The sequence below is a fragment of the Cibotium barometz genome, chromosome 41 (assembly GCF_041138505.1).
Source record: "Cibotium barometz isolate CiBa-2024 chromosome 41, ASM4113850v1, whole genome shotgun sequence".
Taxonomy (NCBI): domain Eukaryota; kingdom Viridiplantae; phylum Streptophyta; class Polypodiopsida; order Cyatheales; family Cibotiaceae; genus Cibotium; species Cibotium barometz.
Window position 1 is genome coordinate 15466017 of NC_141086.1, and position 13358 is coordinate 15479374.

Genomic DNA, 13358 nt, shown 5'->3' on the forward strand with positions numbered 1-13358 from the left:
TGAACACATGTAAAAGGGATCTAAGTGTCCCATACCACATAGGTACCTTCCACATACAAACACTCATTGGTGAAAGATAGAAGACATAGATACGTCTGGGGTAGGCATGTAAAACCAATCTAATGTCCCATACCATAGATTAATTCCACACCACACTACCTTAAGAATAGAAGTTTGAGACGGAGTAGCTAATTTCCTCTGAAACTTTCATTCCGACATAACTTTTCTCTATCCTCAAAATTAGACTACAAGTCTTATTCAAAAAAAAGAATTAGGTCGAAATGAAAATTCTTATCAACTTAAGATTGAAAAAAATAATCACTTACATTGCTGTCAATAACTTGATGAACTCTGGGGATTTGTTCTTGATCTTAATCTTGATCTTGTAACTGTCTAACTAAATTCTCGGGATTTGTTTTTGATCTTAATCTTGATCTTGTAATTGTTTAACTAAATTCAAAAATTATAGTCTTTGAATAGGTTTATAATTCTTGAATTTGTGAATGTTACTTGTAAACAATGAAATCTAAAGGGGATCTTGATCTTAAGCTTAATCTTAAACTTGAAATCAAAACTTGAATAATGATAGACATTTTGCATCCTAGTTGATAGCAAGAACTTGATATACTAGTAATGAATCTTGACTTAGATTAAAAATACTTGAATGGACGAAAATTGAGAGATTAGTCTATAATTAAATCGTAATTGCAATTCTTGAATAAATCTTGTTCTTAAAGGGTTTAAATCTTGTGGTTGAATATATCTTTGACTTAGAGCAATTCTTGGTCTAGAAAGAATCTTGTACTTGGATAGATCTTAAACTAGAACACTTGAAAATTTAAACAAAACTTTACTTGAAAGAATCTTGTACTCAGATAGATCTTAAACTAGAACACTTGAAAATTTAGATAAAACTTTACTTGAATTGGTATAAACATCGTTATTGTGATTGGTATACAACTTAAACTTGGTTTCTAGTCACTTGAGAGCTATTTCTTTACTTTTCTCATCATCACTAAATTCGATGATGAAGCAATTGATAACTTGAATCAAAGACTGGAGAAACTTGCTTGGTTCGTGAATTTTCAAATTGGTCTTAATCTTCTATGAAATGTCTAGCAATCATTTTTACTTGAATTTTGGGCAACTAGATCTTGAAGATAACTTTTTCTAATCTTGTCTCGATCTTTCTAGTTAGGTCACAATATCTAAAATTCTTTTCAAGAGCTAAAGTTTTCTAACTAGGTCTAAAAGCAAAGAATATTCAGAAAACAGATACAAAAGCAAACAAGAAATTGTATACAATAAATAATTTTTTTACACATACCTCCACCTTTGGTTAATGTGTCGAGTGCGTTAACCTCTTCGGTGTCAAGCTGTTCCTGAATAGTACGATGGTGCAGATATTCACCCATTGCTTGACAATTAAAAAGAATAGGAAAAATTTAAAACAAGAGAAAAGATAGGGTTTCTTATCTCATATGGAATGTCGAGCTAGATGTGAGTTCTGCCAAGTTAGCTCAATATACAAATGCATAATTTTTCAAGAAATAATCCATGTACTTTTAAAATTAAAGCTTTATTAATTAAAGCTCAAAGAGTTTCTTAATTAAGCTTACTAATAAAAGCTTTGCTTAAGATGATTTTTTTAACTAATTTAAATCCAATGCACAGTTAAACCCAAACTTAATAAAGGCTCAAATGAAATGATTCAATCATCTTGGAATTCATGAAGTTCAGCGTAGATTTGTAAAAAAAAAAAAGAAGCTTTGGAGATTTGTTAAAAAAAACTTTGGAGGAAATTATAATTAGTGCATAATGATTTCAATATTTGCAACTTATATATATATATAAAGCTTTTACTTTTATGCTGGTTAATAAGCTTAATAAAGCTTTTATAAGATGTACAATTTCTTTTTCTCCCACAGCTATTCCGACAGCACAGCACTTAAGAATAAAAAGGGAGATTTGATTGTTTTTTTTAAAATATAAATTAGTGCCTCCTGGATTTAGCCTAACCCGCCAAGATTAAAGCAAAAGCTCACAAAGCTTTTAGCTAATTTAAGCTTTGTAATAATCAAAGCTTTAAGGGCTCACTAAGCTCAATTAGAAAATCGGCGCTCCCCCCTGAAATCGCAGCTCGCCGCTCGCCGGCGGCCGGCCGGATGGAGAGAGAGAGAAGCCGCTGCCGCTACCGCTGCCGCTACCGCTGCCGCTGCCGGATACGAAGGAGAGAGAGAGAGGGACATTATATATATTATATATATATTTTTTACTCCAAGATTTGCACCTAGCACAGCGCAGAGGAGGAAAAAAGAAAATAAAAATTTAAAAGTAAATCTTTTTTTGAAAGCAACTCTTGAAGAATTCTCATCCCTCTATTATAGAAATTAAGCAAAGGGAAGGTTTAGCAATTCTGCTTATGGCTCTCCATGCTCCTCTGCTTGCTCTTTCAATTCGTACAGACAGATTAGGAAGAGGATTAGTGAAGAGGAAGGTGGTTTCATGGTTTTGGGAAACCCACTAATGGTTTTCCACCTAGTTTTACCCTTTGGACAATAGATTGATGGAGATTGATTACCCAATGGTCAAAAACAAGCTTAATTTGATCTATACATAAACAAAAATCCCTAAACGTGTTCTTCTTCAATTTAAATTCAAGAAAATTACCAAAATCACCACTGTTTTAGTCTCTTTCACCTCTTTTGACCGCCTTCAAGAAAATTAAATTACACCCAAGCTCTGATACCACTGCAACCGGACCTTTAATTTTCTTGAAGAGAATAATCAAAAGACTCAAAATTTTTTTATCAAATATCAAAACAACTACTTGAATTAAATTGAAAATTAAAGCACATATCAAAACATAGAGCAAGAGAAAGAAATACATCACCATCAACACAAGGCAACACAAGACTGGGTGCAATCTTCCCCCCCCCAACGTGAGTGGCTTCTTCTCGCGTGGGTATTTGTGATATATTCCAAAAGTAGGCTTTCAGCCAAAAATAAAGTATACATCCATATTTGGACTTTGCCATTTAATTAGCCTTTGTCCTCAATTAACCTTTGTCCTCAAACCTTCTAAGGTTTGCACTATTTTTCTAATTCAATAATCTAACTTGTGCACATATGCACATTACAAAATAAATCAACTAATGCTCGTACGCACACTGTACAATAAATTGATGCGTACACACACACACATCACACTGATGTCAAAATAATATCAATCGCCATAATACAGCCACAAAATTTTGTGAGATCTGTCCACACGCCATGACTCAATCCACCATCCGTGCGACACCTAAATCGGTACCCTCGCAATGTGCAACACCTAAATTGGTACCCTTGCACACCTCATCACCTAAACTCATAAACATAAACCACGTCAGTAGTAACAATCAATTCACATCAATCAATCCTAACGTGTTCATGAGAAATAGGCATCATAAAAATATATATATATATATAAATTTAAATGACCATGATTATTATTCGTCAAATAACATGGGTCATAACATAGAAGCTCCTTAAATCCATGAAAACCATAGTTGATCATAAAAAATCAATGCATACCATCTAATGGACATTAATCATGCCAAAAGAAGCATTAAAATTGGTGGCCAACTCATCAATCCAGAGTGTATGAATGTGGTGTCGTTCAAGCAAAACTCCAAAGTAAGCAAGTGAAACACATGTGTGTAGCACTCAATAAGAAAACCCTAGACACAAGTGATCTAGGCAGAACCTAATGAGTCTATATAAAACTTGGAAAACATCCAATAAAATCCACCAAAACAAACAAATCAACTAACCCATGATAGAATTTGTCTTAAGCTTAAGAAATTAAGCACAATCCACACTTAAACAAGTGCAAAATAAGTTATCATGGAAGAGTGTCAAAGGTGAAACACACTTTGAACACAAATTATAGCCATCAAAAGAAATTAAGGAACATGTCCAAAAAGAATGGCTAAACAATTATAAAAAATCATGAATACATCGTTTAGAATTAATCCAAACATAAATATCCATTAATACGAGGTATAATCGTATTGATAATATGCGAATAACCAGCATCTATCTAATGTCAGTATGAGAAAACGTACTTCAACATTAAATAACCCTCGAAAATATTAAATTCTCGAGAAAAAGAATTATCACGATTTTTTTCCTAATTTTTTCTAATTTTCTAGGGCCTCAAAATATAATAATTTTGAATTCCACCAAACCTATCTTATGGCATTCCAAACCTATGTTTTTCTAGAAAATTTTTAGCAATTTAATTTCTAAAATACTATTGATATTTTAAAAATACTAATTTTTAGGATTTCTAAAAATAATATCTAGAATATTCCTAATTTTTCCTAAGAATCTCATTGTTCACGAAATTTCCAATTCGGCCCGACAATTCTCAAATCCAATGAAAATTTACAAATTTAATGGATTTCTCTAACTTTCTGGGTCAAAAAATATATTTCTTAAAGGAATTTGAATGGTCACGGGCGCCCGAATGGACACACCACCAACCTCACATTTCTCCAAAATTTAAAATATCCTTTGTCTAATTTTTCATTTTTTGGAATTTTTTGGAATTTTTGAATTACCCCGAACGCATTTAGAATACGAACGGTCAAAAAATTTCGAAATTCCAATGGTTTTCCCGGAATACGGAAGCCAAAAGTTTTGGGAAAATGAAAAGACAAAAAAAATCGGAATGTGAAAGGTCAAAGGTTTCCGGAATGCGGAAGGTCAAAAGTTTTTTCGGAATTCGGAAAGCCAAAAGGTTTCGGGAAAACGGAAAGCTAAAGGTTTTCCGGAAGATGAAAAGCCTAAAAGTTTCAAGAAGAATATTTGAGAAAATTTCCAGAGAATTTTTATCCCAAATTTCACATTTTTGGCTTTTTTTCTTGGCTTTTTTTTAAAAAATCTCCAAAAGATTTTTTTTAAAATAATAAAAACTCATTTTAAAAAAAATTAAAAAAAAATAAAATAAGCTTATTATGGTTTTTTGATGTTTGGGAGGGGGGCGTTTTTCGCCCAACGGGCTGCAGCGCAGCCCCCCTGGCCTGTGTGCAGAAAACTGAGAGGGAGGTCTTTCCTCCTCTCTCTGTTAATCAGAGATTAACTTTAATCTCTGGTTAAAGTTTTTAATTAAACATTTCTAATCATAATTAACATTAATTATGATTAATGTTTTTTTAAAAAAAATCCTTTTTAAGAGAATTTCTCAACAAAAGACGAAAAAATCAGATTTGAGAGGCGGAGAGGACCCCACGCACACAAGAGAGCAATTCATGCATCAACACGCTGTCCCCTACTGAATTTTAGGAGAAAATCGACAGAAATTTGATCGCATTTCCGTGGAAAAAATACATTTTTTATCATACAAATGCTCAAAAAATTCCTAAAAAATAGAAAAAATTTCTAAAAATTCAGGGAATCCATTCTACCAAAAATATCCACCATAAAATATGTGGTATTTTTGTAAAAATTTCCATTAATGCTTGATTTTATCTATAAAAAATAGAAAAAAATAGCATTAAACTCACGGAATTCCCCTGCAATGTCGATTCGTTCATTGAATTGTAGTAACACACGTTCCAATCACCATATCGATGATGCACGTGCAATTCATCAACACAAATCAACAAAATAACATTTTTATTAGTAAATATTAAATTTACTAAAAAAAATTAACAACAATTGCTCTGATACCACTGTTAAAACCCTAAGATCTCTCTAGATAATTGTTATGCATAAACATACATAAATGAGGCATAAACTCAACCACCCAACCACCCCCGAGCCCAAGGGATGCACGCATGAATAATAATGAAATACATCATACCTCTACCTTGATGTCCCATACCATCAAGAGGTATAACTCCAATCCAATAGCATGTAGCTATAGTGTGAAATGGTAGATGAGTAGATATGAACCTCTACACAAGAGAGCATAACATAGCCTTGGCCTCATAGGCCCAAGCCTCCAAGCCTCCAAGCCCCCTTGAGTGTGCCCCATGCCCCTATTATATAGGAGGGCCCTCAAGTGACTCTTGACTTTCCATTTCCCATGTGTGACCCTTGGATGCCTGACCCTAACCTTAACCCTTAAGGTTAGTCCTAACCCATGCTCCACTAGAGCTTGTTCCCATGCTCCCATGCTCACAAGCCTAATGTGGGTTAGCCTCCTAGTATATGCACACATAATGTGTATATAACATAGGACACATAATGTACATATAACATGCTTGCAGGCCAAGAATGGTTTTTTTCCGTCTCTTGTTTCTGGAAATCAAGGTAGGTACACATTGGCACCTCTTTGATGTGCACATCATAACAATTCTCTATCAACAAGAAAAACTCACTATGAATTTTAGGTTTTAAAACTTTTTCTTCAATGAACAATGCCTCCATTCTGGTTGTAGATTCCAATTTCTTCTCTGCTTCCTTTGAAATACCATGCCTCCATTTCTTTCTTTGTTTACTTGACCCTTGGGAGCATCCTACTTCCATGCCACAACATTTTTCCACTATAGGTGTCGATGGTGATGATAGGCTAGGCTTGAAAACAAACCCTGCTCCTTTCAAGCTTGTCATTTAGTCTTTGGTAAGATGTGTTCCCTACTCCCAAAACAAATGGGGTCTTTGGTGGATTCCTCACATGTTTAGCAACAACCCTTGTATGCTCCACATCATGGTTGCAGAACCAAATCCACTGATATTGTGGGTTGCCTTTATATATTCTTTCACCCCAAAAACAAGGAGCTACTAACCCTGGTGACTTGCACTGTATTATGTTTGTGCACCTTTTCCCATGGACTAGTCCAAAGCACTTTATTTGGCAGTGAGCTGGCATTCTTTTAATGGCCCAATATATGACTTGCATATGCTCACCTCCTTGACCATATGCTTCTCAACATTGGCTGTGGTAAAAAGTGCTGCACATTATTCTCCACTACAACATTAGTATCATCATTATCTGTTGTTTCTAGATCCATGTCAAAACTCCAACTTTCAAACCTTATCTTTTGTGGACGACCATGTATTTCGCGTTGCCGTGATTCCATCTCACAAATTTAGAAACAAATGGGGACTGTTTGTTCTATTGGATGGATTTTTCCTTTGCATAGTTTCCTATCACCATGTAGAACTGGTTCCTCATACATAAATGTGCTAGATATTTCCCCTTATACTACACGCGCAACAAAAGCAAGACTTGGTGTATTTTTGGAAGACACTCTATCCAAGAAAGTGTCCATATTTGGATTGCTCCCATCATATCATCCTATAAGATAACCCAACTACTTTGCACATTGAATATATGAGTTAATCACATCTGTAACACATGCATCATATAATGATATCTTCCTTTTGCCTCCTTCTCCAACCAACTAGCTTGCATGGATGCTCTCAGACAAGTTTGTGTTAGGGATATGAGCCTGTCCCATGTACACATGTTCTCCTACACATCCATATGTCTGAAAGCTTACCTTAAATAAACAACTTTTGTAGCACTCTGAGATAAATAAAAAACAAATACCAAAAATTTTCTCAAGAACATCAAACAAACTTACTTCCATTTTTTGTCGTGCCCAATGAGCGATTTTGTGCTCCCACCACCTAAACAATCTTTCCAAAACTTTGATGTTTTCTTAGGGAGCATGACCATCATGCCATCAGTGTATTTAATAGCAGTAGGTGAGAGTCACACATGTCAAGGTGTTTGGTCCTTTTTTCTTGTTGCACAAGTTTCGTGCTTGTAGCCTGGATTGCGAAGTTTTTAGAGCCTATCTCTTCTAATGGAGACGAGAGCGCTAAGAGAGAGAAGCAGAGGAACAGAAACGTAGTGGGGGGGGGGAGAGAGAGAGAGAGAGAGAGAGAGAGAGAGATGTTCAGGCAGTCTCTTGTGAGGGACGATGACGATGATTTTAGTCTCGATCTCGGGGCAGGAATGAACAAGCGGCCCCGCCTGAGCAGAGAAGCGACTCATCAGCCTTCGCATCCGTCTATCGGCACCCATGCGGTGTTTATCAGCCATCGTGGGATTCGCATGAAGCGTGGATTCGCAAATACACTTTACTATTTCCTGAAAATGCGTGGGATCAAAGCATTTCTGGACATGGAGGAGCTCCCTGACGGAGACGATGTTCGCCCTTTCATGCTGAAAGCTGCCCAAAAAGCAATCATTCAAGTGCCCATCTTTACAAGCACTTACGCTGAGTCTCGGTGGTGTCTGGATGAACTTGTGGAGATGTTGAAGAGCACCAAGAGCTCTAGTAAAGCCAAGCTATTTCCGGTCTTCTATGACGACGTGAAGCCAGAAGACCTAAGAAACAGGAAGGATGGGCCGTTTGCAAAATCGATCGAGGACCATCGAAGACAAGGCAAGCACAACGAAAGCACGATCAAAGGGTGGGAAGATGCTCTGTGTGATGCCTCGTGGCTCGAGGGCTTCCGTCTGGAGACCTTTAACAAGTACGAAACTTTTGTTTTTTGCAACCGTTTTTTGTAGAGTTAATCTTCTCACTTATATCACTAATCTATGCGATATTATCTAATTATGTGCAGATGTGAAGGACGGTTGCTGGAAGCTCTCGTAGAGAGGATAGCACAGGAGATTCACGGCAGGATTCCCGTGGAGGATGACCTCAAAGCAGTTGGTTTGGTGGAGAGGGTCCATGATGTGCTCGAGCTGTTTCATTTGAAAGAAAAGGGAAGTGTGTACTTTGTGCTGCTTTGGGGCATGGGTGGCATTGGCAAGACCACTCTTGCTCGTGCTATTTACAGGAGACTTGGAAAGGAGTTTCAAGCAGCAAGCTTTGTGGAAAATTGTCAGGATAAGACACTGAGTCAATTACAGAATCAGCTCCTCCAAGATTTGCTGCATGAAAAGACGTTCCAAGGGGACGATGTGGGAAAGAAGAAAGGGCATTTAAAAGCTGGATTAAGGGGGAAGGAGGTCCTGATCATATTGGATGATCCAGAGAACTTTGAATCCATCGAGGAAATCATAGATCTGGCATCCCTTCAGTCGGGAAGTCGAATGCTTGTAACATCCAGGAACCAAACAGTATTTCCTCACGGCAGCAATGATTTCTCTGATGTCATCAGGGGTGAACGCTACAAGGTACAAGGCATGGACCGCGATGAGTCCTTGCAACTTTTGTGTCTGAACGCTTTCAAGAAGCCTTCGCCAGATCTAGGTTTTGAAAAGGTAGCAGAGAAAGTAAGTGAAGCATGCGCTGGTCTTCCCCTTTCGCTGGAGGTGCTTGGTAGGCATCTTAGGGTGAGGAAGGAAAAGAAATTCTGGGAAGAAGCAATCAAGACTTTAAGTAGTAGCGCTACTTCAACGTTCAAACGCATAGAGGCTTGTTTGAAGGTTAGCTATGAGTCTCTTAGTAAGCATGAGCAGGAAATGTTTCTAGATGTGGCTTGCTTCTTGATTGGTGAAGGCAGGCAGAGTGCCGAATACTTTTGGGAAAGCGATGATTTGGTAGAGGGGTGGATAAGTGGTCTAGAGAGCTTGGTAGACCTCTGTCTAGTGAAGGTGGATGAAAATGAGTGCCTGACAATGCACGATCACTTGAGGGATTTGGGGAGAGGCATTGTCAAACAGTCGGGCAAGTGGAGTAGGGTGTGGGATGATACCGACTTGACGCAAGTCCTGCGAAGTAAGCAGGTGCATATCCACTTCTCTATTTACTTATCTGTTTTCAGCACACATTTATGTATGCAAACAATGCCGTAGCATGTAAAGACAATACAAAAATGAAAGACTACAAAGATTCAAATTAGCTGTTGCGAATGCCCAGAAAGCAACTTGTTCCACTGTTCATCCTTAAGTTTTTACTCGAGAAACTCTTTTGATTGGTCGCTTTTCCTTTTTTCCATCTTTGCACTTGCACTTGTTGTTTTGAAGTTTTTTTCTGGTGTGGAGGGTGGGTGGCTCTCCCAGTATCTTCCATTTCAGTTGCTCTACACTGGCATTGCAGGAGCATAATGCAGATGCTTGTTACAGATCTACATTCACTAATGTAGTTCCCATCGACTCCATAACCCAGACACTCATCAAATATATGGATATTGCCCAAACATTGTAAGATCTACATGATTGATAAAACACGATCCATGCAATAATGGTGTGGTTTATGGTTGCAGGGTCTTGATCAAATCCGTGGGCTCGCCACTTACCGAAAAAACTTGAATGCGAGTTTGCTTTCCCAAATGCAATCTTTACGATTGCTTTTTCTGCATGGAACATATCTGGAGGGTGATGATGAGGGGCTAAAAGCATTGGAAATAAGGTGGTTGAAATGGGCTCCTTCTAAAGAATTATTAGACCTGGAGTTTCTTACTGTGCTGGAATTCCGATACGCTATGAACTTTAAGGTATATAGTCATTATTATTATTTTTAAATGTTTGATTTGATCTTCAAACTTTTGTAATTTCATGAGATCTGACTTTAAAAAGTGAACTTTAATTTTACAAGAGAGAATTCAATTTAAGAAATCCATGATTGCACACTGACTTCCTTTGAGCAGCTGAAAATTTGATAATGTTAGAAGACTCTGGTCTTTTAAAACTTTAGATGTTCTGAACTTTGATTCATGTACTTTACAGATGAAACTTCCTTCTTCCTTCGGGCAGCTGAAAAAGCTTCGGAAGCTTGACATGAATGAGTTCTCTAAGAAGTTGCAGGAGCTACCGGAAGATTTTGGGTCTCTTGAAAGTCTAGAAGAGTTTTGTGGAAGGGGCTCAGCCATCACGAAGCTTCCTTCTTCCTTCGGGCAGCTGAAAAAGCTACGGAAGCTTGACATGGATGGGTGCTCTCAGCTACAGGAGCTACCGGAAGATTTTGGGTCTCTTGAAAGTCTAGAAGAGTTTTGTGGAAGGGGCTCAGCCATCACGAAGCTTCCTGCTTCCTTCGGGCAGCTGAAAAAGCTACGGAAGCTTGACATGGGTGGGTGCTTCAAGCTGGAGGAGCTACCGGCGGAAGAGTTTGGGTGTCTTGAAAGTCTAGAAAAGTTTTCTGCACGATGGGGCAAAGCAATCACGAAGCTTCCTGCTTCCTTTGGGCAGCTGAAAAAGTTTCGGAAACTTTACATGGATAGGTGCTCTCAGCTGCAAGAGCTACCGGAAGAGTTTGGGTCTCTTGAAAGTCTAGAAGTGTTTTGTGCAACGGACTCAGCCATCACGAAGCGTCCTTCTTCCTTCGGGCAGTTGAAAAAGCTACGGAAGCTTGAGATGGATGGGTGCTCTCAGCTGCAGGAGCTACCGGAAGAATTTGGGTCTCTTGAAAGTCTAGAAGAGTTTTATGCAAGGCGCTCAGCCATCACGGAGCTTCCTTCTTCCTTCGGGCAGCTGAAAAAGCTACGGAAGCTTGACATGGATAGGTGCTCTCAGCTGCAAGAGCTACCGGAAGAGTTTGGGTCTCTTGAAAGTCTAGAAGTGTTTTGGGCAGGGCGCTTAGCCATCACGAAGCTTCCTTCTTCCTTCGGGCAGCTGAAAAAGCTAAGGGAGCTTTACATGCATGGGTGCTCTCAGCTGCAAGAGCTACCGGAAGAGTTTGGGTCTCTTGAAAGTCTAGAAGCGTTTTGTGCAATGGGCATAGCCATCACGAAGCTTCCTTCTTCCTTCGGGCAGCTGAAAAAGTTACAGAAGCTTAAAATGAATTGGTGCTCTCAGCTGCAGGAGCTACCAGAAGAGTTTGGGTGTCTTGAAGAGTTTTGTGGAAGCAGCTCAACCATCACGAAGCTTCCTTCTTCCTTCGGGCAGCTGAAAAAGCTACGGAAGCTTTTTCAGTGCTCTAAGCTGCAGGAGCTACCGGAAGAGTTTGGGTCTCTTGAAAGTCTAGAAGAGTTTTATGCAATGCGCTGAGCCATCACGGAGCTTCCTGCTCGTTTCCAACAGCTGAAAAAGCTACGGGAGTTTTACATATAGTACTATAAAAAGATACAAATCATTATATACCTTTCTACATATTGATTTGCTTATAACATTTTGTTGAATTTTTGTTTTTTGTTATAAAAATATTTATGTTTTACAAATTTATATGATAAATTTTTTACTATAAAATTTATCACATAAATTTTTACTATAAAGTTTTTGTTCTTTATTATAAAAATATTTATGTTTGATAAATTTATGTGATAAATTTTTACTGGATGTTTTTGTGGACTTCATTTGGAGTATTTTGTTAATTTTTCTAGCGTCACACGTAGCAGTGCTTTTAGCAACGTTTATAAATGCCATTGAGTGGTGCTTATAACGATGAAACGTTAAACATCATTAAATCGATAAAAAACATCATTATTTCTTTATGTTGTTATAGTGAATATTATCACTCGTCGATTCCAAGTTAAGCAGCAAGCGGATAAGCCGACTAAGAAGTGTGGCCGAAGAAGAAAAGCTAAAAAGATTGGGAATGGAGATCACCAAGTGAGCATTTAGGATGGCTCTGATCTAGATATAGTGGAAACCGCTTCAATTGAATCTAGTTATGAGGATAGATCAAAATATCAAATAAAAAAGAAAAGTGATGTACCTAGTACTCCCAAGGGGATGAGAAATATCCGAACGCTGAGAGAGAGAGAGAGAGAGAGAGAGAGAGAGAGAGAGAGAGAGAGAGAGGTATTAACGTCGGTAGAATACAACACGAGGGCATCTACGACCAATGGTGGGACTTGAACTCGGGTGGATCATGGCCTTTATAAGGGCTCCTGTACTAGCCAATCTGCCCCACTTGTGGGTGGCAGAAAGGTAGTGCGAGAGTCCTCTTTTATTACACACACAAACACACTATGGGAGAGAGAGGTATTAACGTCGATAGAATACAAAACGAGGGCATATACGACCAACGTTGGGACTTGAACTCGGGTGGATCATTTGCCAAGGCCTTGGTTTAGCAATGCTAAGAGGAAGTGAAAAAATCCAAACAAACCCAAATAAGGTCTTCTAATACAGTCTCTCCCACACGAGGAAGGATATTGTCAGACGGACTTGATGTTGTAGAACAAACAAAGAAGTGATGAATCGAATCCTACCCTTGCTTCTTTGACATGATGGATCAAGTAGACATTGTTCTTTAAGAACCTTTATTGTCATGTTCTAGTAATCAAGGAGTACACTTTTCTCTCATTCACCCAAAGATGTGGAAGGACTAATGTTGATCCTTTCTGTAATGATTGAAGTATCTTTAGAATCATGCCTCAAGAGAAATCCTAGGTTATGTCTTGGTCTCAAGGATTGGGTAGAAAGAGGAATCATTGCATCACTTGATCGCGTTAAAGTGACTCGCCTTTTACATTGAAGAAATAAATCAATCCAAAAGAGCAAGAAAAGAACTGTGAGA

At 38.1% G+C, this 13358-nt stretch overlaps 1 protein-coding gene across 1 annotated transcript; it reads left to right on the plus strand.

Annotated features, from left to right (window-relative positions):
- Positions 1-7722: 7722 nt before the first annotated feature.
- On the plus strand, positions 7723-11987 carry LOC147614706 (disease resistance protein RPV1-like). Its single transcript, XM_086780039.1, has 4 exons — positions 7723-8481; positions 8575-9685; positions 10165-10395; positions 10628-11987. Exons 1-4 carry the CDS (start codon positions 7895-7897, stop codon positions 11882-11884), a joined length of 3186 nt encoding a protein of 1061 aa, XP_086636165.1. The 5' UTR covers positions 7723-7894; the 3' UTR covers positions 11885-11987.
- The last annotated feature ends 1371 nt before the right edge of the window (positions 11988-13358 follow it).

Bases quoted from the DNA above. Each gene is read 5' to 3' on its own strand.
- LOC147614706 (XM_086780039.1), top strand. From the start codon at position 7,895: ATGTTCAGGCAGTCTCTTGTGAGGGACGATGACGATGATTTTAGTCTC. The intron at 8,482-8,574 runs GTACGAAACTTT...AATTATGTGCAG, and splicing joins CGTCTGGAGACCTTTAACAA to ATGTGAAGGACGGTTGCTGG. The intron at 9,686-10,164 runs GTGCATATCCAC...TTATGGTTGCAG, and splicing joins AAGTCCTGCGAAGTAAGCAG to GGTCTTGATCAAATCCGTGG.